This window comes from Haplochromis burtoni, unplaced genomic scaffold, assembly GCF_018398535.1.
Source record: "Haplochromis burtoni strain Fernald_Lab_line unplaced genomic scaffold, NCSU_Asbu1 Contig_429, whole genome shotgun sequence".
Classification (NCBI taxonomy): domain Eukaryota; kingdom Metazoa; phylum Chordata; class Actinopteri; order Cichliformes; family Cichlidae; genus Haplochromis; species Haplochromis burtoni.
Window position 1 is genome coordinate 357,681 of NW_024582790.1, and position 23,792 is coordinate 381,472.

The 23,792-nt window shown below is 44.3% G+C and overlaps 3 protein-coding genes and 4 non-coding genes across 8 annotated transcripts in view; 1 reads left to right on the forward strand and 6 right to left on the reverse strand.

Moving 5' to 3' along the window:
- The first annotated feature begins 2,871 nt into the window (after positions 1-2,871).
- Positions 2,872-8,091, forward strand: LOC121812089. The gene is made up of 3 exons (XM_042213247.1): positions 2,872-3,770; positions 4,086-4,221; positions 6,052-8,091. The coding sequence occupies exons 1-3, from the start codon at positions 3,181-3,183 to the stop codon at positions 6,112-6,114; spliced, it is 789 nt and encodes a 262-aa protein (XP_042069181.1). The 5' UTR covers positions 2,872-3,180; the 3' UTR covers positions 6,115-8,091.
- On the reverse strand, positions 7,488-11,594 carry rpl17 (ribosomal protein L17). Its single transcript, XM_005945032.3, has 7 exons — positions 11,513-11,594; positions 11,085-11,134; positions 10,866-10,906; positions 9,469-9,603; positions 9,188-9,286; positions 7,919-8,110; positions 7,488-7,564 (listed from the first exon to the last, which is right to left on the reverse strand). The coding sequence occupies exons 2-7, from the start codon at positions 11,122-11,124 to the stop codon at positions 7,517-7,519; spliced, it is 555 nt and encodes a 184-aa protein (XP_005945094.1). The 5' UTR covers positions 11,125-11,134; positions 11,513-11,594; the 3' UTR covers positions 7,488-7,516.
- LOC121812093 lies at positions 7,637-7,704 on the reverse strand. The gene has a single exon (XR_006052864.1). It is a non-coding gene; the product is annotated as a small nucleolar RNA SNORD58 (small nucleolar RNA).
- Positions 8,386-8,452, reverse strand: LOC121812094. The gene has a single exon (XR_006052865.1). It is a non-coding gene; the product is annotated as a small nucleolar RNA SNORD58 (small nucleolar RNA).
- Positions 9,366-9,433, reverse strand: LOC121812092. The gene has a single exon (XR_006052863.1). It is a non-coding gene; the product is annotated as a small nucleolar RNA SNORD58 (small nucleolar RNA).
- LOC121812095 lies at positions 10,973-11,042 on the reverse strand. Its single transcript, XR_006052866.1, has one exon. It is a non-coding gene; the product is annotated as a small nucleolar RNA SNORD58 (small nucleolar RNA).
- Positions 11,595-13,909: 2,315 nt separating the features above from the next.
- The window catches only part of mfhas1 (multifunctional ROCO family signaling regulator 1), a 33,231-nt gene continuing 23,348 nt past the window's right edge, over positions 13,910-23,792 (reverse strand). Inside the window, exons 2-3 of one of the 2 annotated variants that reach the window (XM_005945025.3) lie at positions 16,449-16,745; positions 13,910-15,726 (exon numbers count right to left, since the gene is read on the reverse strand). In XM_005945025.3, the coding sequence (XP_005945087.1) occupies positions 16,615-16,745 (131 nt within the window). In that variant the 3' untranslated portion in view covers positions 13,910-15,726; positions 16,449-16,614. Of the gene's footprint in view, positions 15,727-16,415; positions 16,746-23,792 lie in introns of both variants that reach the window. The other variant, XM_005945024.3, reaches the window with a different exon arrangement.

Sequence of the window (23,792 nt, forward strand, 5' to 3'; positions counted from 1 at the left end):
TCACATTACAGCCACAAACATGAATCAATTTTATTGGAATTCCACGTGAAAGACCAACACAAAGTGGTGTACACGTGAGAAGTGGAATGAAAATCATACATGATTCCAAACATTTTTTACAAATAAATAACTGCAAAGTGGGGTGTGCGTAATTATTCAGCCCCCTTTGGTCTGAGTGCAGTCAGTTGCCCATAGACATTGCCTGATGAGTGCTAATGACTAAATAGAGTGCACCTGTGTGTAATCTAATGTCAGTACAAATACAGCTGCTCTGTGACGGCCTCAGAGGTTGTCTAAGAGAATATTGGGAGCAACAACACCATGAAGTCCAAAGAACACACCAGACAGGTCAGGGATAAAGTTATTGAGAAATTTAAAGCAGGCTTAGGCTACAAAAAGATTTCCCAAGCCTTGAACATCCCACGGAGCACTGTTCAAGCAATTTCAGAAATGAAGGAGTATGGCACAACTGTAAACCTACCAAGACAAGGCCGTCCTGTCATGGTCATGGGCCATGTTGGCCCAGTATTCTTAGTTTTCGTGTGTTTTGTATTTTGTTCCTTATTTATGCCTTGGTTCCTAGGTTGTTCTGTTAAGATGTTCCTTATTTGATTACCCCCTGTGTGCCCCTCTATGTATCTGTGAGCCCTCGTTTCCCCTCCTTGTGTTTTATTCCATGTTTTCCCCAGCCCATTATGTCTGTGCTCTCCCCGTGCTCTCTCTCCTCCTATCTGAACCTCTGTGTACTTCATGTTTTACAGTCTCTCGTCAGTATGCGTCATGTTGTGTTCACTCCTGCCCTGTCTCATTATGATTATCTGTGTCAGCTGTGTTTCCCGTGTGCTCCCACTTCCCTCGTTAACTCTCTGTGTATTTATGTCTGCGTCTCCCTCAGTTCAGTGTCGTGTTCTCCCTCATGACTGTGTGCCCTTCCGTGTGTTTCCTCATGAGTCAGTTCCTTAGTACTTCCCAGTTTCATATTATTTTGTATCGTTATCTTTTGTCAGCAATAAAGCTGTATTTTGAGTTCAGTCCTGTTTTCCCGTGAGTTTGCGTTTGGGTATGGCACAACTGTAAACCTACCAAGACAAGGCCGTCCACCTAAACTCACAGGCCGAACAAGGAGAGCGCTGATCAGAAATGCAGCCAAGAGGCCCATGGTGACTCTGGACGAGCTGCAGAGATCTACAGCTCAGGTGGGGGAATCTGTCCATAGGACAACTATTAGTCGTGCACTGCACAAAGTTGGCCTTTATGGAAGAGTGGCAAGAAGAAAGCCATTGTTAACAGAAAACCATAAGAAGTCCCGTTTGCAGTTTGCCACAAGCCATGTGGGGGACACAGCAAACATGTGGAAGAAGGTGCTCTGGTCAGATGAGACCAAAATGGAACTTTTTGGCCAAAATGCAAAACGCTATGTGTGGCAGAAAACTAACACTGCACATCACTCTGAACACACCATCCCCACTGTCAAATATGGTGGTGGCAGCATCATGCTCTGGGGGTGCTTCTCTTCAGCAGGGACAGGGAGGCTGGTCAGAGTTGATGGGAAGATGGATGGAGCCAAATACAGGGCAATCTTGGAAGAAAACCTCTTGGAGTCTGCAAAAGACTTGAGACTGGGGCGGAGGTTCACCTTCCAGCAGGACAACGACCCTAAACATAAAGCCAGGGCAACAATGGAATGGTTTAAAACAAAACATATCCATGTGTTAGAATGGCCCAGTCAAAGTCCAGATCTAAATCCAATCGAGAATCTGTGGCAAGATCTGAAAACTGCTGTTCACAAACGCTGTCCATCTAATCTGACTGAGCTGGAGCTGTTTTGCAAAGAAGAATGGGCAAAGATTTCAGTCTCTAGATGTGCAAAGCTGGTAGAGACAGACCCTAAAAGACTGGCAGCTGTAATTGCAAGGTGGAAAAGTTCAAGGGGAATACTTTTGCAAGCCACTGTAGATATGATACAAACCACTGCAGTGCAGTACCTGTAATACCTACAGCATGTTCTAATCGCTCTAATAGGATATTATGGTCGACAGTATCAAATGCTGCACTGAGGTCTAGCAGGACAAGCACAGAGATGAGTCCACTGTCAGAGGCCATAAGAAGATCATTTGTAACCTTCACTAAAGCTGTTTCTATCTGTGATGAGCTCTAAAACCTGACTGAAACTCTTCAAATAAATCATTCCTCTGCAGTTGATCTGTTAGCTGTTTAACAACTACTCTTTCAAGGCCTGTGGTACACAGCCAATTATAAGAGATGTGTTGATCATATTAAAGATCCATCCATCTATCCATTTTATTCCACTTATCCGGGGCCGGGTCGCGGGGGCAGCAGCCCAAGCAGAAAAGCCCAGACCTCCCTCTCCCCAGCCACTTCCTCCAGCTTGTCCGGGGGAACACCGAAGCGTTCACAGGCCAGCCGAGAGATAAAATCTTTCCAGCATATCCTGGGTCTGCCCCAGGTCCTCCCGGTGGGAAATGCCCGGAACACCCCACCCAGGAGGCATCGTTGTCAGATGCCTGAACCACCTCAACTGGCTTCTTTCGATGTGGTGGAGGAGCAGCGGTTCTACTCTGAGCCCCTCTCGAATGGCTGAACCTCTCACCCTATCTCTGAGGGAGAGGCCAGCCACCCTTTGGAGGAAGCCCATTTCCAACACTTGTATCCGCAATCTCATTCTTTCGGTCACTACCCACAGCTCGTGACCATAAGTGAGGGTAGGGACGTAGATCGACTGGTAAATTGAGAGCTTTGCTTTTACACTCAGCTCTCTCTGCACCACAACAGACCGGTGCAGCGTGCGCATCACTGCAGCTGCAGCACCAATCCGTCTGTCGATCTCCCGCTCCCTTCTCCCATCCCTCGTGAACAAGACCCTGAGATACTTAAACTCCTCAACTTGGGGCAGAAACTTGTCCTGACCTGGAGTGGGCACTCCACCCATTTCCGGCTGAGGACATTGGTCTCAGATTTGGAGGTGCTGATTCTCATTCCCACCGCTTCACAGTCAGCTGCGAACCATTCCAAGGTGAGCTAGAGGCCAGAAAGATGGAGGCTTCAATTAAAGATTGAAGCATTAATTAATGGCAGGACTTCTTTTAGCACTGTTGTAGGAATGGGGTGTAAAATCAGTGTTTGTTTATCTATCGGTAGCTATGCTAACGTCACTTCAGAATGAGTATAAAAAGGAAAGTATTTAAAACAGAACATTTTCAAAAACAGCAGAAGAAATACTCCGAGCATTGCTGTGTCCCACTTTGTTCGGCTTCAGCCAAATTTAACGGCATACTAAGTTTTCATGGTGTTCCGACCCATTCTGACTTGAGAAGACAATGGCTGGTAAACATACATCATTTCACAATTACCTCTCACACCAGGGTCTGCAGCAGACATTTCGCCAGTGATCAACTCATAGAGCCAACAACCCTCGATGGTCGAAGGCGGCTTATTAAAGGTGCTGTACCAACACTTTTTGAGTGGAATGGCTATAAAGTTGAACCACCGCGGCGTAGTGTTTGGGAAAGAACAGAGCGACGCCTTGAACTAGTTCCTCCTGACGATCAAGAAGAGCACAGTCTTACAAGAGATCATGACTACTGCTCAGTCCCTGAGCCGTCTGCATTGGACATATCTGCATCAGCTGCAGAAGACCTGTCCGAAGACGTGGAGACTCTGAGGAAGGAAATACAGGAGTTACGTGTCCAGCGAGAATTTGGGTTACAGCGTTTTGCTGGCTCCAACAGTGACATCCGATTCTATACCAGGTACACCTAAGTTCTATTCAAGCTAACTGTTTAAAATATACCAAGGTCACCATCAGTTAAATTTCAAAAGTGTTTCCAGTCTTAATGAAACACAATAGAAATTTACTTTTTCTCTGCTGATTGTATGTTTCATGTAGATGCTTTAGTATTTAAACGATATCCTAATGCTACAGGTAAAATACAACACCAAATACTCTTAACCAGACTATTTTATACAGCATACCATTAGCATATTTGTCACAGTTTATATTATTTTTATGTCAGTGTGTAATGTTAATTAATCATTGACACGATGTATGTCTCTCTCGTGAATAGATTTCCAAGCTATGATCATTTGATGGCATTTTGGTTTTTGATTGAGCCTTGCATCTATAAAATGATCCGGGTTTCAAGAGCCAAGTCAGCTGCCAATCGGAACGAAGAAGTGTTGACACCTGCACGCACATCAACGGTAGGTTATGGGTTTGTTGGTAGTTAGAACTAGAGGTGTAATGTTATTGTATTTATGTACAATAACATTACATTATGTACAATAGCATACATAAAGGACTCAGCATCCTTTACATACATACACCTGTGTACTACAGCACCTCATTGTTTACCCCATGGTACAGTATGGTATGCATAACCATTACAAAACATTTAGCCAAGAAAAGCATCATTTACTACAGGGAGTGCAGAATTATTAGGCAAATGAGTATTTTGTCCACATCATCCTCTTCATGCATGTTGTCTTACTCCAAGCTGTATAGGCTCGAAAGCCTACTACCAATTAAGCATATTAGGTGATGTGCATCTCTGTAATGAGAAGGGGTGTGGTCTAATGACATCAACACCCTATATCAGGTGTGCATAATTATTAGGCAACGTCCTTTCCTTTGGCAAAATGGGTCAAAAGAAGGACTTGACAGGCTCAGAAAAGTCAAAAATAGTGAGATATCTTGCAGAGGGATGCAGCAGTCTCAAAATTGCAAAGCTTCTGAAGCGTGATCATCGAACAATCAAGCGTTTCATTCAAAATAGTCAACAGGGTCGCAAGAAGCGTGTGGAAAAACCAAGGCGCCAAATAACTGCCCATGAACTGAGAAAAGTCAAGCGTGCAGCTGCCAAGATGCCACTTGCCACCAGTTTGGCCATATTTCAGAGCTGCAACATCACTGGAGTGCCCAAAAGCACAAGGTGTGCAATACTCAGAGACATGGCCAAGGTAAGAAAGGCTGAAAGACGACCACCACTGAACAAGACACACAAGCTGAAACGTCAAGACTGGGCCAAGAAATATCTCAAGACTGGTTTTTCTAAGGTTTTATGGACTGATGAAATGAGAGTGAGTCTTGATGGGCCAGATGGATGGGCCCGTGGCTGGATTGGTAAAGGGCAGAGAGCTCCAGTCCGACTCAGACGCCAGCAAGGTGGAGGTGGAGTACTGGTTTGGGCTGGTATCATCAAAGATGAGCTTGTGGGGCCTTTTCGGGTTGAGGATGGAGTCAAGCTCAACTCCCAGTCCTACTGCCAGTTTCTGGAAGACACCTTCTTCAAGCAGTGGTACAGGAAGAAGTCTGCATCCTTCAAGAAAAACATGATTTTCATGCAGGACAATGCTCCATCACACGCGTCCAAGTACTCCACAGCGTGGCTGGCAAGAAAGGGTATAAAAGAAGAAAAACTAATGACATGGCCTCCTTGTTCACCTGATCTGAACCCCATTGAGAACCTGTGGTCCATCATCAAATGTGAGATTTACAAGGAGGGAAAACAGTACACCTCTCTGAACAGTGTCTGGGAGGCTGTGGTTGCTGCTGCACGCAATGTTGATGGTGAACAGATCAAAACACTGACAGAATCCATGGATGGCAGGCTTTTGAGTGTCCTTGCAAAGAAAGGTGGCTATATTGGTCGCTGATTTGTTTTTGTTTTGTTTTTGAATGTCAGAAATGTATATTTGTGAATGTGGAGATGTTATATTGGTGTCACTGGTAAAAATAAATAATTGAAATGGGTATATATTTGTTTTTTGTTAAGTTGCCTAATAATTATGCACAGTAATAGTCACCTGCACACACAGATATCCCCTTAAAATAGCTAAAACTAAAAACAAACTAAAAACTACTTCCAAAAACATTCAGCTTTGATATTAATGAGTTTTTTGGGTTCATTGAGAACATGGTTGTTGTTCAATAATAAAATTATTCCTCAAAAATACAACTTGCCTAATAATTCTGCACTCCCTATAGTTCATAGCTTAAGGAGTAACATTTTCCCTTTTGTTTTCACCTTCCAGAGGCAGCTGCTACAGCCAATTGACGAGTTTTTCTTTTCCTGGTTTTCCTGTCAGTTGGTTTGAAGGAGAGGGACCTGGCACACCGATTTAGCATACACCAGTCCACAGTGAGCCGCATTATTGCAACATGGAGAAATTTTCTTGCCACTGCACTGGGGTCTCAATGCATCTGGCTTACATGTGCAGACGTGCAAGCTTACCTCTCTGAGGAATTCAAAGATTTCTCAGACACCCAGATGATCCTTGACTGTACAGAGCTGAGGTGTCAGACACCATCCTCACCACTTCTCCAAAGTGAAATGTACTCTTCGTACAAATCCCACTGTATGATGAAAGCCCTGGTTGGCATAGCTCCACATGGTCCAGTGACATTCATCTCTAATCTGTATGCTGGTTCGGTTAGTGACAAGGAACTATTCAAACAATCAGGCATTGCTGAGAAGTTGACTGAAGACATGGCAGTGATGGTAGATAAGGGCTTCCTAATCACCAATTGTTGTAAATGCAAAGTGTACTGCCCACCTTTTCTATCTAAGCAGAAGCAGATGCCAGCATACCAGGTTAAGGAGACGCAGGCCATAGCCAGACTCAGGGTGCATGTGGAGCGAGTCATTAGGAGGATCAAACAGAACAAACTTTTTGATAGCATCATTACCATGTCACATGTTTACAATATCAACCAACTGTTTGCAGTGGCATGTATGCTGTCAAATTACCAGAACACAGCATTAGTTAAAAAAATGGGTTAAGTGAGACAAGATGGATTTTTCCCAAGACACCAGTGCCAGTGCCAGTAACTTATGGAAAATGACCTGCAGCTGAGGCCACTACAGTTGCACTTCTTCCTTGACAATACTTGATTACAGAACTGGTACTTGAGTGCTGATAGTTGAGTTCCAGTTATTGTTAATTCTAACTCATTGCAAATGTTGAATGTTAATAATACTGTTTAATTATACTACTATATTACTATTCAGAGTCAACAAAATTGTTTATCAAAATTATAGTTAAATCACTAAATCGTCGGAGAATCACATTTGCTCAACACCTGCCACAGGTGGATGAACCCGAATGCTGCTTCAATACCTCAACTCTTCTTTATGCTCATTGTTATTGTTATAAACAGCTGCACTCACAGTTCAGACCCTCACTGTGGCATTAATATTTATGTTTATTGTAAACTTTTATTCTGCATCTGCTGCTGGAATATCATTTTCAGCTCTGTGAAGTACCTGTCCAGTAAAACAAAAGAAAACTTGATTTTAATTGTTCAGAGTTGTAAACAGGTCACAGTAGGCTTAAGGGCTTTTATTTTGAAAGGCACAGAGAGGAATAACCCATCAGCTGGGCTGCTAAAGCAGCAGCTGAGGTTTATTTTGAAGGAGGAACATTGCTTTCAGGTATGCTTGGTGAAAGAAACGAGTCCGAGTCTTCTCTCATAACAAGTTTCAGGTTTATTAGAATTTTACTCGCGTGCCATCAGCTTCTGCTTCTTCAGCTTCTTCTGTGAAACCTGCAGAGAGAAGAGAGAGGCAGAGTTATGACATCATCGATCAGAGAGTTTGCACCGCTGCCTTGGCCAACAGTCGCTCAGTTTTAACAGGGTTGTTTTCATGGAGAATCCAAAGGTGTCCTAAGGAGTCATCACTGCGACAGATGATGAAGAGGAGGAAGGTGACGGGTTCAGATGTGCAGCCAGAGGAGCAGGATTCACTGTGTTTGCTGTGGCATTCATGGGACCTTCAGTAAAAGGGAAATCACAGCTCTCCAGGTCCCTAGAGACTAAGCCAACTTTAATTCTCCTAACCTCGCTCCGTGCTGCATGTTTGAAGCCCCACCCCTCGCTCTTCCCTCTCCACGTTCTCACCTTTTTCTTCTGGGCGACCTCCTCCTCGGGCTTGGGGACGATCTGCTCCTTTTCTGTCAGGATCATCTCAATGTGGCACGGCGAGCTCATGTAGGGGTTGATGCGGCCGTGGGCGCGGTACGTACGCCTCCTCATCTTTGGCGCCTTGTTGACCTGGATGTGCTCAATGACCAGAGAGTCCACGTCCAGACCCTGAAAGCACAAACACGGGTCAAGACCACCAGGAGAAAATAAGACTCCATCGATCCTTTCAGAGCTCAAATCATCAGATATTAATCATTTATTAATCAAAGGCTCTGATTGGTTCACCTATTGCTTCCAAACATTTGGAGATGAAGACTAAACGTCACCCGAGAAACCAACTGCAGATCAATAGATGCTCAGACATCAATAATCAAACTGAGGCCTGAAGCATGCGATCATTAAAGTGGTGTTGTCCTCTCGTTCCAGCTGTCTGTGATTCTCAGATTGCTCAGACTGTAATTGTTCTTTTCATGGTTAATACAAAGGTGTCCTAAATGGTCATCACTGCAATCTGCTGCTCACCGATCAGCTCAACAACAACCAGCTCCACAGAGCTGAAACCGAGCTCAGGGTCATCTCAATGTCTCCGCCTGCCCTCATGTGGAAGCTCGCCTCCCTAAAGCCTGCCTGTGATCGCCACCTGTAGGCTGATGTCACGATGCAGATAATCATTTTAAACTTAAAGAACGCTCTTGTGTCATAACTTCATGAAATCAAAGCCAGTGTCCTCAGGGACCTGCTTTCTGTTGGACCAACAAAATCCAGATATGCTCAATAGATTTAGATCAAATGTGCATACTCTGTCACGTTTAAGAAGTTGAAACGCACGACGAGTATCATTGAGAGAAAAATATTAGTGTTCAGTTTGAGAACCAAGCTCATGCTACAGCTCATGCCATACAGACGAGCTACGACTCATCACAGACATAAGACAGCTAACTCATTTGCAGAACAGTCCAACATTTGGACTTTAGTCTTAAAATAAACAAGTATTTTTCATTAATGCGACGCTGACATGCACACTACTTAAGAGATGCCACATTTAGAAAACTAACAACAATTCGATCACACAAACTACTTTGCACATCACTAGCACAGTTTCAGGTGTTTAAAGCTGCAGACAGACGGGTGTGACCTTCCGACTAAATTGGTATCGATCCTTTCAATATAAAAGTGTGTTCCAGGGAGTCCATCTCTCCGTCTGCTTGCTACACCCGTTGGCCCCTCACCTCCTCATGACCTCACCTTCAGCTCAGCGTTGCTCTCGGCATTCTTGAGCATGTGCAGGAGGAACTCGGCACTCTTCTTGGGCCAGCGTCCCTGGGTCCAGCCGTGCTGTTTGGCCTGAAAACAGAAAACATCAAAGGTGCTTTTAGACCATGCCTCCAAGCTCAGAGGCGGGGTAACTCTGGCCGCCTTCGCTGCTGCTCAGGTTACTAGATTTAGTTTCATCTTTAATCCAAAGGTGTCCTAAGAAGGTCATCACTGCAGCTGTCAGAGTGATGCCACGCTCGCTGGGACCTCACCTGAGCACAGCGGCCAACGCCGCCGTTGTAGCGGCGGAAGGGGACGCACTGGTGCTTGACGATGACGTCCCTCAGGTACTTGTTGGCTTTGCGAATGTGCATTCCTTTGATGGCCTGGGCCGTCTCACGGGTGTTCTGAAAGTGAGGACACAGACGGGTCAGAGACCGGATCAACAAAGTGGCACCTTTATGTCGTAACCTTCATGACCTCAGCATGACGTCCAGATGTCGGGTCAGTTCTGAGGGCCTCGGCCATCACATTAGATTTAATGAAAGTTGAACGTGTTTATAGATTTTAGGGGAGGCAAACAAACCATCAGAGAATCTCTGCGATCTGATCGATTCGACAGAAAACAAAGTCTCTTTAATCCACAGCCAAACAAACCTAGGAGCACTGCAGCCATCTTTAAAACTAGAGCTCCTCCCACTGACATAAACATTAGACCAGCAGCTCATTCAATCACAGCAGATTGTCTATTCAACATTTCTAAACACACAAAAGTTACTCAAGCCATTCACAGTAATTTATTTTTCCTGTAAAATCCTGACTTATTCACTCCTTATCCTCGGGAGCAGAGCTTTAAGTACCTGAGCTTAAATATTAACTTCAAATTATATACACAGAAATTCTATTTAATTACAGGAGGATTACACCTGTATTCAAAAGAGAGATTAAAAGTGTCACCAGTTATTTTCAGACATCTCACACATTCTGCAGCTGAAGCAGAGCTCCAAACAAACTGGGCTGTTCACAGAAACCAGGCTCATGCTGTTACCTGAAGCTCTAATGAACAGACCTCACTGAGGTTTATGCTTCAGCGAGACAACGACCTCGAAGGATATTTAACTACACATCACAGACAGCTCATAAACACCACTGACTCCTCCTGTGTGGTTTTTACATGTATCAGTGAGAGAACCATAATCACTTCTATCAGGACGATTAACCACAGCATCAATGTAAGGATCACTCAAACTGGGTGTGAGGAAGTGGAAAAACTGGGGGGGACAAACGTGTCTGCGTGAAATAAACTAACCACAGTACAGTGTTTCTATTGGCTGGGATCACAGATAGACAAAATGCAAGAGTATAAAACATTTCAGTGCATCTCCCATCACTCCCCGCGGCAACGAGCCATTCAGTTTCATGACTCTGAAGTAAAATGGGATCATTTTTCTCTACTGAGTCAGAGCACCATATTAACTCTGAACCCACATCCACGTGTGTTTAATGAGTTATTAGAGCCCAGATTCAGAAGCCTGCTGCTGCTCATGTAACCTACTCTGAGCCTCTACACACCTTTACACCTGAGAGAATCTACTTTAACATGGACACGCGTGAGATGACAGATGAACCCTGTGATCCCCTTTGTCTGTGCCCACATGTGGACTCTTACCTTGAAGTGCACGCGGAGGTTGGATCCCCTCGACTTGCATGCTGAAACACAGAGAGAAGCCGTTAGCACCCCCAGCAAAGACCCGGATCACTCCACCAGTGAGTGCGGCAGCTCAGTTGTGTCATTAGTTTGTTTTCATGCGGAATCCAAAGGTGTCCTAAGAGGTCATCACGGCCACCAGCTAACCCCCACACATAGCTGAAGTTCACCTTTACTCACATTTAGTCGGGTTCTCGGGGTCGAGAGAGTAGCGGACCATTGTCAGATATCTGTAAGAAGAGGCACACGTTAGTCTCCTCAGGCTAGCACACAGCAGGTAAGACCATCTTAGACAGCACCGTCTCAGGTGACGTTAAACAGATTTAAACCCCACAAACACGGAGAAAAGGAGCTGCTAGGGCCGCTTTACAACTCCTATCCACGCCACACGGAGCCAACATGGCGGACAGCCGCCGGAGCCACCAACCCGGCGTCTCCGCAAATATCTTCATAAAACTTCATTTAATGGCTCCAGACACACAATTCAACCATCAGCGCACACATTTACACACAGCTGACACGATCCAGATGCTTGCAGCGCAGGATGCAGTATTTTTACTCAGATTTAACATGGATTCTCCGCTTCGTGAGCGAGACAGAACTCCTACCTCTGAGGCCGCGGAAGGAAGAGGAAGTCTCCCGGACGGCGCTCCTCTACTTCTGCCTTCCTGTGAGGGTTACCGCCCCCTGGCGGTGAGGAGGAGGAGGACGGTGCTCGGGGCGCAGTGAAGCGGAATGGACAGCAGGGGGTGGTATTTCACACACACACAAATTACGCGAGAAAAATTGTTTTCCCGTGGTTACGCCATGATTATGACGTAAACACGATAATAGTGATGGGAAGTTTCTCTTTTCAGAGAGCCAGCTCTTGTGGCTCGAATCTCAAAGAAGAGCTGGCAGTTTTGGCTCCCAAATGGCTCTTAATTTATTATCATCTGTAGCCTCATATTTGACAAATATGAATGCTCTGTGTGTTGATGAACCCTTTTGCATTTAGTGTTTTTATGAGATGCCTTATAATTGCCTAATATTGTGTATTTGTTCTGTTAGAAAAGCAGGCATTCTTACTTTTGTATAATATTTTAATCAAACTTTTGATTTTAATTCAACACAAAAACAAAGCACTGCAAACAAATCCACAGAAGAGAAACAGAACCAAACTCAGCAGCCAAACAGTATGTCCTCAGGTTGACATTCAGAATAATCAAATGCCTCAGCTTGATGAGCTGATGCAGTTTCTCATCTTAGTTAGTATCTGCTTCTTCTTTAAGCTGGAGCGAGATGCTGCTTCGTTTACAGTTGTCAGTCATATTTACATGTTTTTACGATGCACTTGGACTCTCATTCTCACCGCAGTCTACTGTCTCACTCACTGACTGAGGAATATCGATACTTCCAATACCAGCATTTCATGTTGCAGGATCAATTCCCATATGAAAAATTATAATATCTAATTTGATTAAATTAGTTTTTAATCATGAATATGACATACAGACAAAAGTCGGCAATACCCTGTTAATAAGAACTACAGTCGCCTTCTGCCTCTCATTCATGTTTTTTTTGTTTTTTTGTTTTGTTTTTTACAGCTCATTGTGTTCTACGTCCTGATTGGCTGTAGAGCATTGTCAATCAATCTCCGTGCTGTGTCGCCTGTACAGTACAGAATGTGTTTAACTTGTCAAATTTACATAAAGTGCTGTACTGTATGTTGTAAGTTTTCTCTCCAATAAACAACAATGTTGACGAAATGTGTTGCACCGTCGAAGGCAGAGGAAGATGCTAAGCATTGCACAAAAAGTTGGACTTCTGGACATGCTAACGGAATGTAGTTACTGTATTTTTCAGATTATTAACTCATTCTTCTTGCTTCCTCTACTTCCGTACCATATCGTTGCTGTTGAATTCTCTCACAGCTGCTCTGTTCCCATATTCTGGACGTGAAAACAGGGTTTGATCTTTGGTTTCATTCTGTAATGACTTATTTTTCTACGTAGGTTTGAACTTAGAGTGGTTAAATAAGAGAGAAAAGTGTATAAAATGTCTGAGAACAGTGTATAAAATGTGTAGTGAGGGGTTTTACAGCCTTAAAATGTAATTGTGCCCAGAATGCACTTTGTGAATGATGATAAACAGATCAAACTACCAGCGTTAGCTTCTGCTTTTCAATGTCACAGACACGAAACTGCTGTAGGTTACTCCCACTGTGATAAATCCCCCACACTGAGGCTGTGACAGGAGGAGTGAAACAGTTTTTGACATTTTAAAGGTTTTTGTGTGGATATCTACTCGAGTTATGAAATGAAAAATGCTGCTAATGCTAAAGAACTGATTCTGGAACCACTCGTGTGTATTCGGAGGGCCTGAAATAAAAAAATATTCGTAGTATGAAGGTAAATCTTAGCATGACTTTATTAAAATTATGTGTCATAATGTGTTTTCATGATTTTACTTTACTTGATTTCCCTCTAGTGGGGAAGAGAAATTATAATTAAAATTGATTCAGTGGTGGTCTTTTTTTTTTTCACAAGCTGGAAACAAAATGCTTTATGAGGAATTTCAAGTGTCTGATGATTTTTCATTTTAAAAATATAAGTGCTTGTATTCACTTCAAGGACTCCTCCAGTTATCTGCTGCATAAAAATGCTCCACCCAAGAGTTCATAAATGAAGCGGTGGCACAAACTGCAGTTCCTCTGATATCCAGAAGAGGCAGCAATGAGACCCATGTTGAAACTTTACAGCAGAAATAACTAGAACTCACCTGTTTAAACTGTATCAAGGCTTAAAGTTTGCATTATTGGGGGTGTGGCCTTTTGACTGACAGGTGGATGGCGACACAGCTGGTTGTAGCTGCTAGTTGACTGCTAGTCTTCTCCTGATTTAATTCTAAACTGAACTGGGCCTCTGGACCTTGTTTGTGCAGTTGTGACCTACAAACTGTACATTTTCCCAGTGAAAAGGTGAAACTGTGTTTAGAGCGTGAATGAATGACATGGCCTGCAGGTATTAGAGCAGTCATTGTTTATTTGGTATTTCATGATGAACTGTGAGACGCTGGACGGAGCTACATAGAAAACCCCGTGTGCAGACTCACAGTGAGTCATGCACATCATTGCACTGTAAAGAAAGTCAAAGCTCGAGTGGCGACACCTCAGGCCAACATACAAAAATAAAGATATTATTTACAAACAACAACATTTTCCCATCAGCACGTGTCAGTGTTTTCATCAGACAGTGAAAAGAAGTTCAACATGTAGAAATCACTGTGGTTTCATTAGAAGACGCATAAATATCTGTACACGTGCCACATCCTCGGCCCGAAGGCTCGTCTGCTACCTTCACATCAGTGTGTTCATCACAGTGTGTCTGAGAGCGAGTGCAGACCACAGGCTCCGAAACCTCAGCAGCCCCACACCATTGCACACCCCACACTGTGGAAATGTTTGAGCAGCTCAGTCAGAGGATCTCCACACTCAGCATTCCTGTTTCTCACGGCTGAAAAAAATCAGTTTCATCATCTTCAAGTTAAAAAAAAAAAAAGTTTTATTTTTTAAAATAAATTCTCTCTAAAACCTCGTTACCTGTTCAGTTCTGTTACAGTGTGTCGTGAATAATGTTTGTGTCACACGGTTAAACACTGTGATTGTGTTTATAGTTGCACACATGATAATATGTGATCATGTGACTGTTGTTGTCCCAGCCCGAAATGTTTTAGGAGAAATATATTCACGAGATAATAACAAAAAAAGAAATGTTCAGTGAACGGCTACATGGTCCTGCTAGTGCTGCTTTTTTCATGGGTTTCATGGGAGATGAACTGAACCTAATTTGATGAACATCAGAGAAGGAGAGACAGTAAAAGAAAAAATGTCCCCCTCAAAGCCCTGATGCTCTCAGAGCTTCTACAACTTTGTCCTTTTACTTATTTCATGAACTTAAGTTCATTTATTAATTAAGGTCACTAATGGGGTAAAACACGCCAGAGGAAAAATGGTTGAACTTCCTGCTGTTTTTGTCACCTGTGGTTTTAAGACTTATGCGTTTCCCCGTTAGCTCATCCCCATTCTCCCAGAGCTAACAGAGCCAATCACCAATCATTTACAATGTTTTCTAATTGTGAAACAGTAATTCTCATTATTTCTGCACAGCTAACAGTTTCTACACTGTTAGCTAGTAACCTCATTTTTAAATTGTGAATCATTAATTTTCACGATTTCTGCATTTTTAACCCATAATAGTTTTGTAATTGTTACCTTTAATTTCCATCAATTTTCTAATTGTGAAACGTTATTATCCATTTATCCCCATTGTTAGCCGTTGTTCCCACTGCTTTGCATTGTTTTCCCATTGCTTTTGTATTTTTGTATTGCTAACCATTAAATCCCATTATTTTCTCACAGTCATGTGTGAGTTGCTGATATTTTCCATTGTCTGTGTGAAATGAACACTTCCTGATGCTTGATACAGTGTTGATGCTGTAACTGCGTCTGTCCCATCATCACCTGAGATCTCCCGCAGAGCGCGTCGTGATCAGAGTCGCTCTGTGTCTCCAGCGGCAACCCGAACCTCAGTTTCACAGACTCCTCCTGACAAGCTGTACGAAATATGTGAAAATCCAAATGTCCTTCAGTCTTTACAGCCGTAGATTCACACAGGAGGAAGTGGGCGTTACTGTTCAGAGAGAAACGTGTGAAGCAGCGCGACTCGGTAACGGGACTGAGGACGAGGAACCCTCATTAGATGCTACAGACTGTGTGGATCGCGTCGGGCTCACTGAAGCTCTTCAGATACCGCTCAGTGCGACGTGAAGAGGCGTCAGAGACCTGCAACACAAACAGGAAGTTAAATAGCCGCCAGGTGAAATCAAAGAGTATTTAATTCACTCGGTCTGACGGTCACGTAAAAAATGTAACTGTAGCAACGTTTACATAAAATCAAAGTAAGAAAAATAAGAAAAGCAAATAAAACTTCAAAAGGAAAAATAAACTCCAGGAACACGACAGAGTACGGTCATTGTATAAAACATATACTTTTTTATACTTTGAAATATAAAAATAATAGTAAAAAAAATTAATTTCAATTTAATTTGAATCATAAAGCTTCAAATCACAACAACAGTTAAGATAAGTTAGGATAAAGACTCTACAACAATACAGTGAAGCCCCAACAATCAGACGGCCCCCTGTGACCAAGCGCTTTGGTGACAGTGGGAAGGAAAAACTGAGGTCACACTCTCCTCAGTGTAATATCAAAATACAAGTAATATTTGTTCATACAGTATTATTAATTTATTTTTATTATTATTTTTTTGAAATATAAAAAATAAATAACCTGATTAAACCGAATGTTTGGTGTTACAGATTATAAAATGTGGAGGTTTTCTATCCATCGCAGTGTCCGTTGTTTTTAGCTGATAAACGAAATCATTATTTTTTATTTGTATCACCTGAATGTTTGTAAACAAAAATACAAACATAACAAAACAAAAAAAGTGCATCTGGTGATCTCTGACCTTCGCTGTTGTGTTCTGTAATTACTGACGTACACGTGAAGCAGAGACCCGTCGAGCCGCTCGCTCTGACTGTGGAGGAGGCGAAGTGGTGGTTGGTGGCTCAGAAAGGTGACAGACGATGGAAGCCGGAGGTCGGAGGTGGAGGCTCTGGTGACGCAGTGAAGACGAGCCAGGTCGGGGTAGATGGGTGGGCGGGGCTTCATTTGAGACAGGGGCTGAGCACGGTGGGGGTCGGGGGGTAAACGAGGGCCACATTGACCCGCTCCGAGCCATTCTTTGGACAGACGATCTCGGTGAGGCCTTCGGGCCGCGGCTGGCTCAGCAGCTCACCTGCAACAGCGAGAATATCAAAGATGTTTTAATACAGGAAACAGGAAACAGAGGAAGTAGGACATTCCCGAAACATCACAGAGAAACCATCACACGTACAGAAAGCAGGATGCTCTGGTTTTAGGAACAGAAGAGGCAGCTGCTCTGCTGTTATCAGGGAGGAAAAGTTCTCCTCCAGCATTTCAGATATAAAACAATAAATTATCTGATGTTGGACCAGGATGCTGGGTGGACACTGATCTGCCAGTCAGACAGATCTCAAGGCAAATCCGCCTCCAGCTTCTGGAAGTTTCTCCTGTTCTCGCCTCTAGATTTGTAGTTGTTTTTTTTAATAATAAACTGCTGGCACAAATTTAAATAACTGAAGACTCACAAACATCTACAGGCAACAATAATCCTTCACACTAAACTCCATTTACTTGTCTTTAGTAAGAACCTGCAGCAGCAGAAGCTTTTATGAATTCGGCCACAAGGTGGCAGCAACGTCCAGCTGTGACTTCATGCTGCAAAGCAGAGTCCCACCAGCAGGGGGCGCCTGGTCCTCCTCTGTAAACTACAGTTTAAGGTCAGTCCTGGGTTTTGCTGCAGGTTTAGCTAGTGCACACAGCTGAGGGTCTCTGAGGTCAAAGTTCAGCCTGGATTCAGATTCAGGATAATTTTTTCCCCTCATTTTTATGTAATTTAAAAGTGCGGAGGAATAGATGTGTTTGTGTTACTGGGGTGAATTTCATGACGAGAGCTCTGAATTTTCTTCAAGCATGACCTGCTGATAAAGATACTTAAAAGGGGAAATGGTTATAGGAGGTGAAAGGTTAAAGGTCGAGGCAGAGATGTTTAGTTCAGTGTCTCAGCTCTCGTGCTCTGCAGGGCGTTTTTCTTCTACTCTCTCCACTGTTATTAGAACTCATAACAAGGCGAGATTTCTGTAAAGCAGTAACAGGTCTGAGCTCAGAGCTGCACACAGGCGGCTCTCTGACTTCAGTTTCCTGCAGGGCTGAACGCCGTTCCTGTGCACGTCTCCATTTATAAGGCGTCCTCATCGTTTGTGTTTCCGCTGTGGATAAAAATACGATTAAAATCACGCACACACTTCCTGTGTGATCCCTCGTGTGTTTCTCTGGCAAACAAAGAAAAGCTGCCATCTGCAGATCGACACAGCCATCCTTTTTCCTTCATCATCATTATGGCTCCCTCCTCATCGAACAGCTCAGAGCCCAGCCGGCGACTGCTTGAGGAGGTTCACGCGAGCTCCGCCGGGATTCAGTTTCTTACTCAAACCATGTTTATAAATCATTTTAATATCTTTTTCCATCCATGGAAAACAGTGTGAAAACTGGACTGGGTTAGTTTGAGCTTGTAGCCACGTGTTCTGTTTATAACTCTAAGCTGCACTTTATGAAATGATTAGCGCTCTCCATCTTTGGATGGATGTACTGATGAGGATGGATGATGGATGACCTCAGGAAGCGTGTGACACGCCCTCCAGTACTGTTACAACTTGCCGTTCTAAAACACGTTTGAGTTGCTGTTATTTCCCGTTTTATTTTGAAAATCTCATCAGTTTCCACATTTTGAATTAGCATTCCTTATGTTCTCATAAGGAATGCTAATTCTGTTTATGTTTTTCATAATGTACTCTCCGACACTCAGCTCCGCCTGGGTGTTTGTTGTTGCAGAGCGCTGATCATTCAGCCGCTAACAGAGACATGCCCAATGCATCACTTTGCTGCACGAACAACAATGAGCACGCTCCATAGCCAGTGCCTGGATTACATTCACTTCATTTTCAGGGCATCAGCAGAATAATACTGTGATCTGGCTTTATCTGACACACACACACACACACGTGCGCGCGACACGCACACGCACAGACACACACACACACACACACACACCTAATATCCTAACCTGCAGAGAGATAATGCAAGCCTCCTGCAGCTCGGGACTGAAGCCCTACTTTTTTCCTGTCACCGTGAACATTTACACAAATTAAATGCCAGATGTGCTCGTGATGTTGGATGATTTGTGGCAGATGTGCACAGTGGTGACCTGCCACATTTTGAGCTGACTGATGTTGAATCTCCAGGATTTTCAGAATAATTCTTCCTGGTCAGATCAATCTGTTAATCTGGCTTTTCGTCCCAGTGTGCCTTCAGAGCAGCAGACCAGCAGGTATGGCAGATCATTTTGCTCTCCGGAGCAGGAAGGCCAAGGTTTCGAGCTGTGACCTTCTAGCAGCTTCCTGTCATCATTGTGAGTCACTGATATTACACAAAACTGCATCTCAAACGTTCAGCTGCAGTGAGAACCAATCATCTAGCTCCAGAGCTGAAAAGCAAAGTGATGGCTGAGGAGCCAAATCCTGCAGTTCCTCTAATATCCAGCGCGTTTTACAGAAGAAATAAACACGTCCAAGTTATTGTGAAGATTGAGAGTTTGTGTCTGTGAAGTCAAAGGAGCTTGCAAAGAAAAGCGTCTGGACTTCTTTAAGTTGCTTGAAGACGTTTCACCTCTCATCCGAGAAGCTTCTTCAGTTCTAAGGTCAAATGGTGGAGAGTCCCAGATATAAACCTAGTGGGAGTTTCCCCCCACAGAGGGACAAAAGGACCCCCTGATGATCCTCTAATCGCCTGAGCCAAGGTGTGAAACTGGGTGTGGGTCCCAATCAGCCAGAGTTTCGGGTGAGCTCATTGTGAAACCTGGCCCCACCTTATCATGCGAATTCCTGAGGTCAGATGGCCCAGGATGTGAGTGGGCGTTAAGGCGTCTGGGGAGGGATCTCAAAACTGGATTATAGATGGCAGAGAGTTGGTGTCGTAAACCCCGCCTCTGTTCAAAGATGGTCGCTCACAGTGGACATAGATGGCTTCTTTCACTCCTCTTTCAAACCATCTGTCCTCTCTGTCCAAAATGTGAACATTGGCATCCTCGAAAGAGTGTCCTTTATCCTTTAGATGCAGATGGACTGCTGAGTCTTGTCCTGTGGAGGTGGCTCTTCTGTGTTGTGCCATGCGCTTGTGAAGTGGCTGTTTGGTCTCTCCGATGTAGAGGTCTGGGCATTCCTCGCTGCACTGTACAGCATACACCACATTGTTAAGTCTGTGTTTTGGCGTTTTGTCTTTCGGGTGAACCAGTTTTTGTCTGAGCGTGTTGCTGGGTCTGAAATGCACCGGGATGTCATGCTTGGAGAAAACTCTCCTGAGTTTTTCTGATACACCGGCTACATAGGGGATGACAATGTTGTTGCGTCTGTCCTTCTTATCCTCCCTCGCTGGTGTCTGATCTTCTTTTCTGTGCCTCTGTTTTGAGATCCCTTCCCAGACGCCTTAACGCCCACTCACATCCTGGGCCATCTGATCTCAGGAATTCGCATGATAAGGTGGGGCCAGGTTTCACAATGAACTCACCCGAAACTCTGGCTGATTGGGACCCACACCCAGTTTCACACCTTGGCTCAGGCGATTAGAGGATCATCAGGGGGTCCTTTTGTCCCTCTGTGGGGGGTTACTCCCACTAGGTTTATATCTGGGACTCTCCACCATTTGACCTTAGAACTGAAGAAGCTTCTCGGATGAGAGGTGAAACGTCTTCAAGTAACTTAAAGAAGTCCAGACGCTTTTCTTTGCAAGCTCCTTTGACTACGATGACCTGGATGACTAGAGCTTCTTAAGCTTAGCTTCTAGTTCTAAGGTCAAATGGTGGAGAGTCCCAGATATAAACCTAGTGGGAGTTTCCCCCCACAGAGGGACAAAAGGACCCCTGATGATCCTCTAATCGCCTGAGCCAAGGTGTGAAACTGGGTGTGGGTCCCAATCAGCCAGAGTTTCGGGTGAGCTCATTGTGAAACCTGGCCCCACCTTATCATGCGAATTCCTGAGGTCAGATGGCCCAGGATGTGAGTGGGCGTTAAGGCGTCTGGGGAGGGAACTCAAAACTGGATTATAGATGGCAGAGAGTTGGTGTCGTAAACCCCCGCCTCTGTTCAAAGATGGTCGCTCACAGTGGACATAGATGGCTTCTTTCACTCCTGAGGAGTGATTGAGAGTTTGTGTTAAGAAACATGAGTTCACATCTTTAATGATCCTCTAAAAATCCAGCCGTAAGTATTTTACACCCAAACCAGAGTTTTTCTGGAAGCAGAAACCATCAGAGTGGGTAACAAAAACCCAAAGGAGTTCCACAGGCATCTATTATCGATCCTCTGCTTTTTATTGATGTGTAAATTTTACTTTTGTTTGTCAAAGCACAAAAAGTTTCCTCCTTCATAACAACATGGAGCCTTTTGGAGCATTTTTAATGCCATCATCGAACTAAGCACGCTGCTAACTTACCTACAGGCTCCAGAACAGGTGATTATAAATCTACGGGTGGTGTCATGGGGGCTACGACTCAAAAAAATGAAGCAAATTTGTTTCCGACGGATGTTTTTACATCAGCTGCCTCCAACATCACTCACAGCCTGTCTGTCCGTCCGTCTCAGCAGCACTTAAACCATTAGGCTTATTGATCGTGTGCGTTCTCTCAAAGTGTCTGCAGCTGCTGGCTCTGCTGGCCTGAAGCCAGCAGTCACAGACAGTCGGAGTTACGGTCAGAGACGATTATTTGTAAGGAAAAACAGCTCTATCATAACCATTTCATTAAACCCGAGTACTGCAGAGCAACCGGAAGTACTGGGATATTTTACATCTGAGTATTTCTGCAGGTCTTTGCCACCGGCTGTGTGGCTGCAGGAGCTCCTGCTCCTCAAAGTCACTTCAGCTACAGTTTGTTTCTAACCTGCTGCTGAGCTTTGCTGCCACGGCCGGAAATCAGATGTTTATTTCATCAGTGGACGCATTTGACGGCTCACACATCCGGCTGTGTGCCCTGAATTAGGCCCCAGCCTAATAACTCCTCCTCCTCCTCCTCCTCCTCCTCCCTCTGACTGAGAAGAGTCATGCAGAAAGCCACAAAGACCTGATTTCAAGGAACAGGAATGTTCCTCCCCCCTCAAACACCATCAGCAGGTAGAGGAGTCATGTCCTCCCTCCTGCTCCTTTGCTGTCAGCCATAAAAGGGAACAGCCGCCACTCGCAGAGAGGAGGAGGAGGGGAAAGTGTACCCGTATCCAGGAAACTCCCACTGGGATGTTTGGAAAATGAGAGAAGTAGTTTCACTCCATTCAAAAACTGCCCAGACCTCCGATTTCATTTCCTCCTCTGTTGTGAGGACGACTTTGAGGATTTGTGAGAGAACGTCTGCAGCGGGGAGGTTATTCCAGAGCTGAAACAGGAAGTTAGTCTGCAGCCAGTCCGACCCTCTGGAAGTTTTTCAAGCAACGCTGACAAAAAATCTGATGGTTCCACTTTTTAAAACAGTCTCATTTTTTAACTTTTCTCTGCTGAAGCTGAATGTTGGAGTCATTATGAAGAATTTCCAGTGCTCATGCTCTGCTGCCCTGTTTTATTCACTTATTAAAGAGAGATTTTCTTTTATTTCAGTGACTTTTTTGGCCACGATTTAGCTCTCTACATAAATTCATAACACCAAACTCCCCGGTTCCGATTAGCCTGTAAACACAGCAGTCTGTTACTCTGACAGTTTCATGTTTCCTCATCCTAAACAGGAAACTGTGTTCACACAGACGAGCTCCTGCTGCCCCTCAGTAATGTGACGTGACAGTAAAGAACCGTATTTAAGGCTCATCTCATGTTTGAATCAGTTCATCACTGTGAACACAAACAGGTCTGCTGACTGTTCACAGTCTCGCCTCGCTCCTCCTGGCGTCACTCATCCTGCTGGAATATTTGCTGTTTAAATATTTACAGCCTTCGACCTGAAATAGAAATTTGTTCACAAAGCCGGAGAGGCCACACAGAGAAGTCTGCAGAGTCACCCTCGCTCCATATTGATGAGGGACGATCCCGTCTCTGCTTTCACCGCTGCGCACAGAGCGAGGCGATAACTGGGCCACGGCGACGACCCGGCTCAGAACAAAACATCACACGGGAGCAGAAATCTGCTTAAATCGCTGCCAAGAGATTTCAGGGGACATCATCGACCTCAGCCGACCCCTCGCTGTCCTGCTGAGAGCCGTGAAGCTGCTGCTGTCCTCACTGAGACTCGTTGTTTACAGGGTGGAGATGCTTCAGCCCATAAGTTATTTTTTATTTCCATAACTATCTCATGAAGCAGCTGCAGAGCCAGCACTCATATACTGTATATAACAGACAAACATGGCCACTGTGACACAAACTACCCGCACAGCAGTCAAATTAGGTCATGACATTAAAAATGCTTCAAAAGGCTCCAACAGCCAAGCAAACTTTAAACCAAATACAGTTTAAAGAGGTGACTCACCGAAGTGCACTCTCCCGGTACACTTTATCATTTTTCTCTGATCAGGACTGAAGTTTGAACTTTGTGGTTGAGAAACATTTAGTCTCCATATCAGCGACAATCAGTATCAAAGGATCTGATTGATAAAGGCTTCATAGTTTATTAGAGCACACAGCTCAGATGATCGGGGGATTGCTGAGCACGTGCAGACCCACGCATGTGTTAACAGGAGCCGTTTGTCTTTTTCCAGGCCTCACTGTGTGTGTGTGTGTTCCTCTGTTTTAACACACTGAAGTGTTAATCCTCAGACTGAGCCGATGGCCTCTGTCAGCCTGGCAGCAGCTGCTCCTCATTCATTCATTCTCGTCGCTGCACAGCTTTTCTCGTCGAGGACTATTTGAAGAGGATCCGCTCTGGTTTCTGCTTTAAAGGTCACTGAATGTGCCTTCACATCTGCTGCTGCTGTCACCACTGTTAGCAGCTCAGGACTCAAAGGTCAAAGGTGAAAAACAGCAGCTCGCGATGTGCATTTCAACCAAAGACCAGCAGCAAAGCACCAGAAAACCTCCACGGCCCACAGTTGACACTGTGAAATACATCCAACTATAAATACACAGAGAAGTGCAGACCCCGGACACCACACCAGGATCTCAGGCACATAAGATAAGATAACTCTTTATTGTCATTGCACAGTCATACATAGTACAGTAGTACAATGAAATTGGAAAA

Excerpts from the sequence above, each read along its gene's own strand:
- LOC121812089 (XM_042213247.1), top strand. The coding sequence starts at position 3,181 with ATGAGTATAAAAAGGAAAGTATTTAAAACAGAACATTTTCAAAAACAG. Across the intron at positions 3,771-4,085 it reads GACATCCGATTCTATACCAG|ATTTCCAAGCTATGATCATT; the intron begins GTACACCTAAGT and ends TCTCGTGAATAG. Across the intron at positions 4,222-6,051 it reads CACCTGCACGCACATCAACG|AGGCAGCTGCTACAGCCAAT; the intron begins GTAGGTTATGGG and ends TTCACCTTCCAG.
- rpl17 (XM_005945032.3), bottom strand. The coding sequence starts at position 11,124 with ATGGTCCGCTACTCTCTCGACCCCGAGAACCCGACTAAAT. Across the intron at positions 9,604-10,865 it reads ACCTCCGCGTGCACTTCAAG|AACACCCGTGAGACGGCCCA; the intron begins GTAAGAGTCCAC and ends CCTCACTTTCAG. Across the intron at positions 8,111-9,187 it reads AGAGCAACGCTGAGCTGAAG|GGTCTGGACGTGGACTCTCT; the intron begins GTGAGGTCATGA and ends TTGTGCTTTCAG.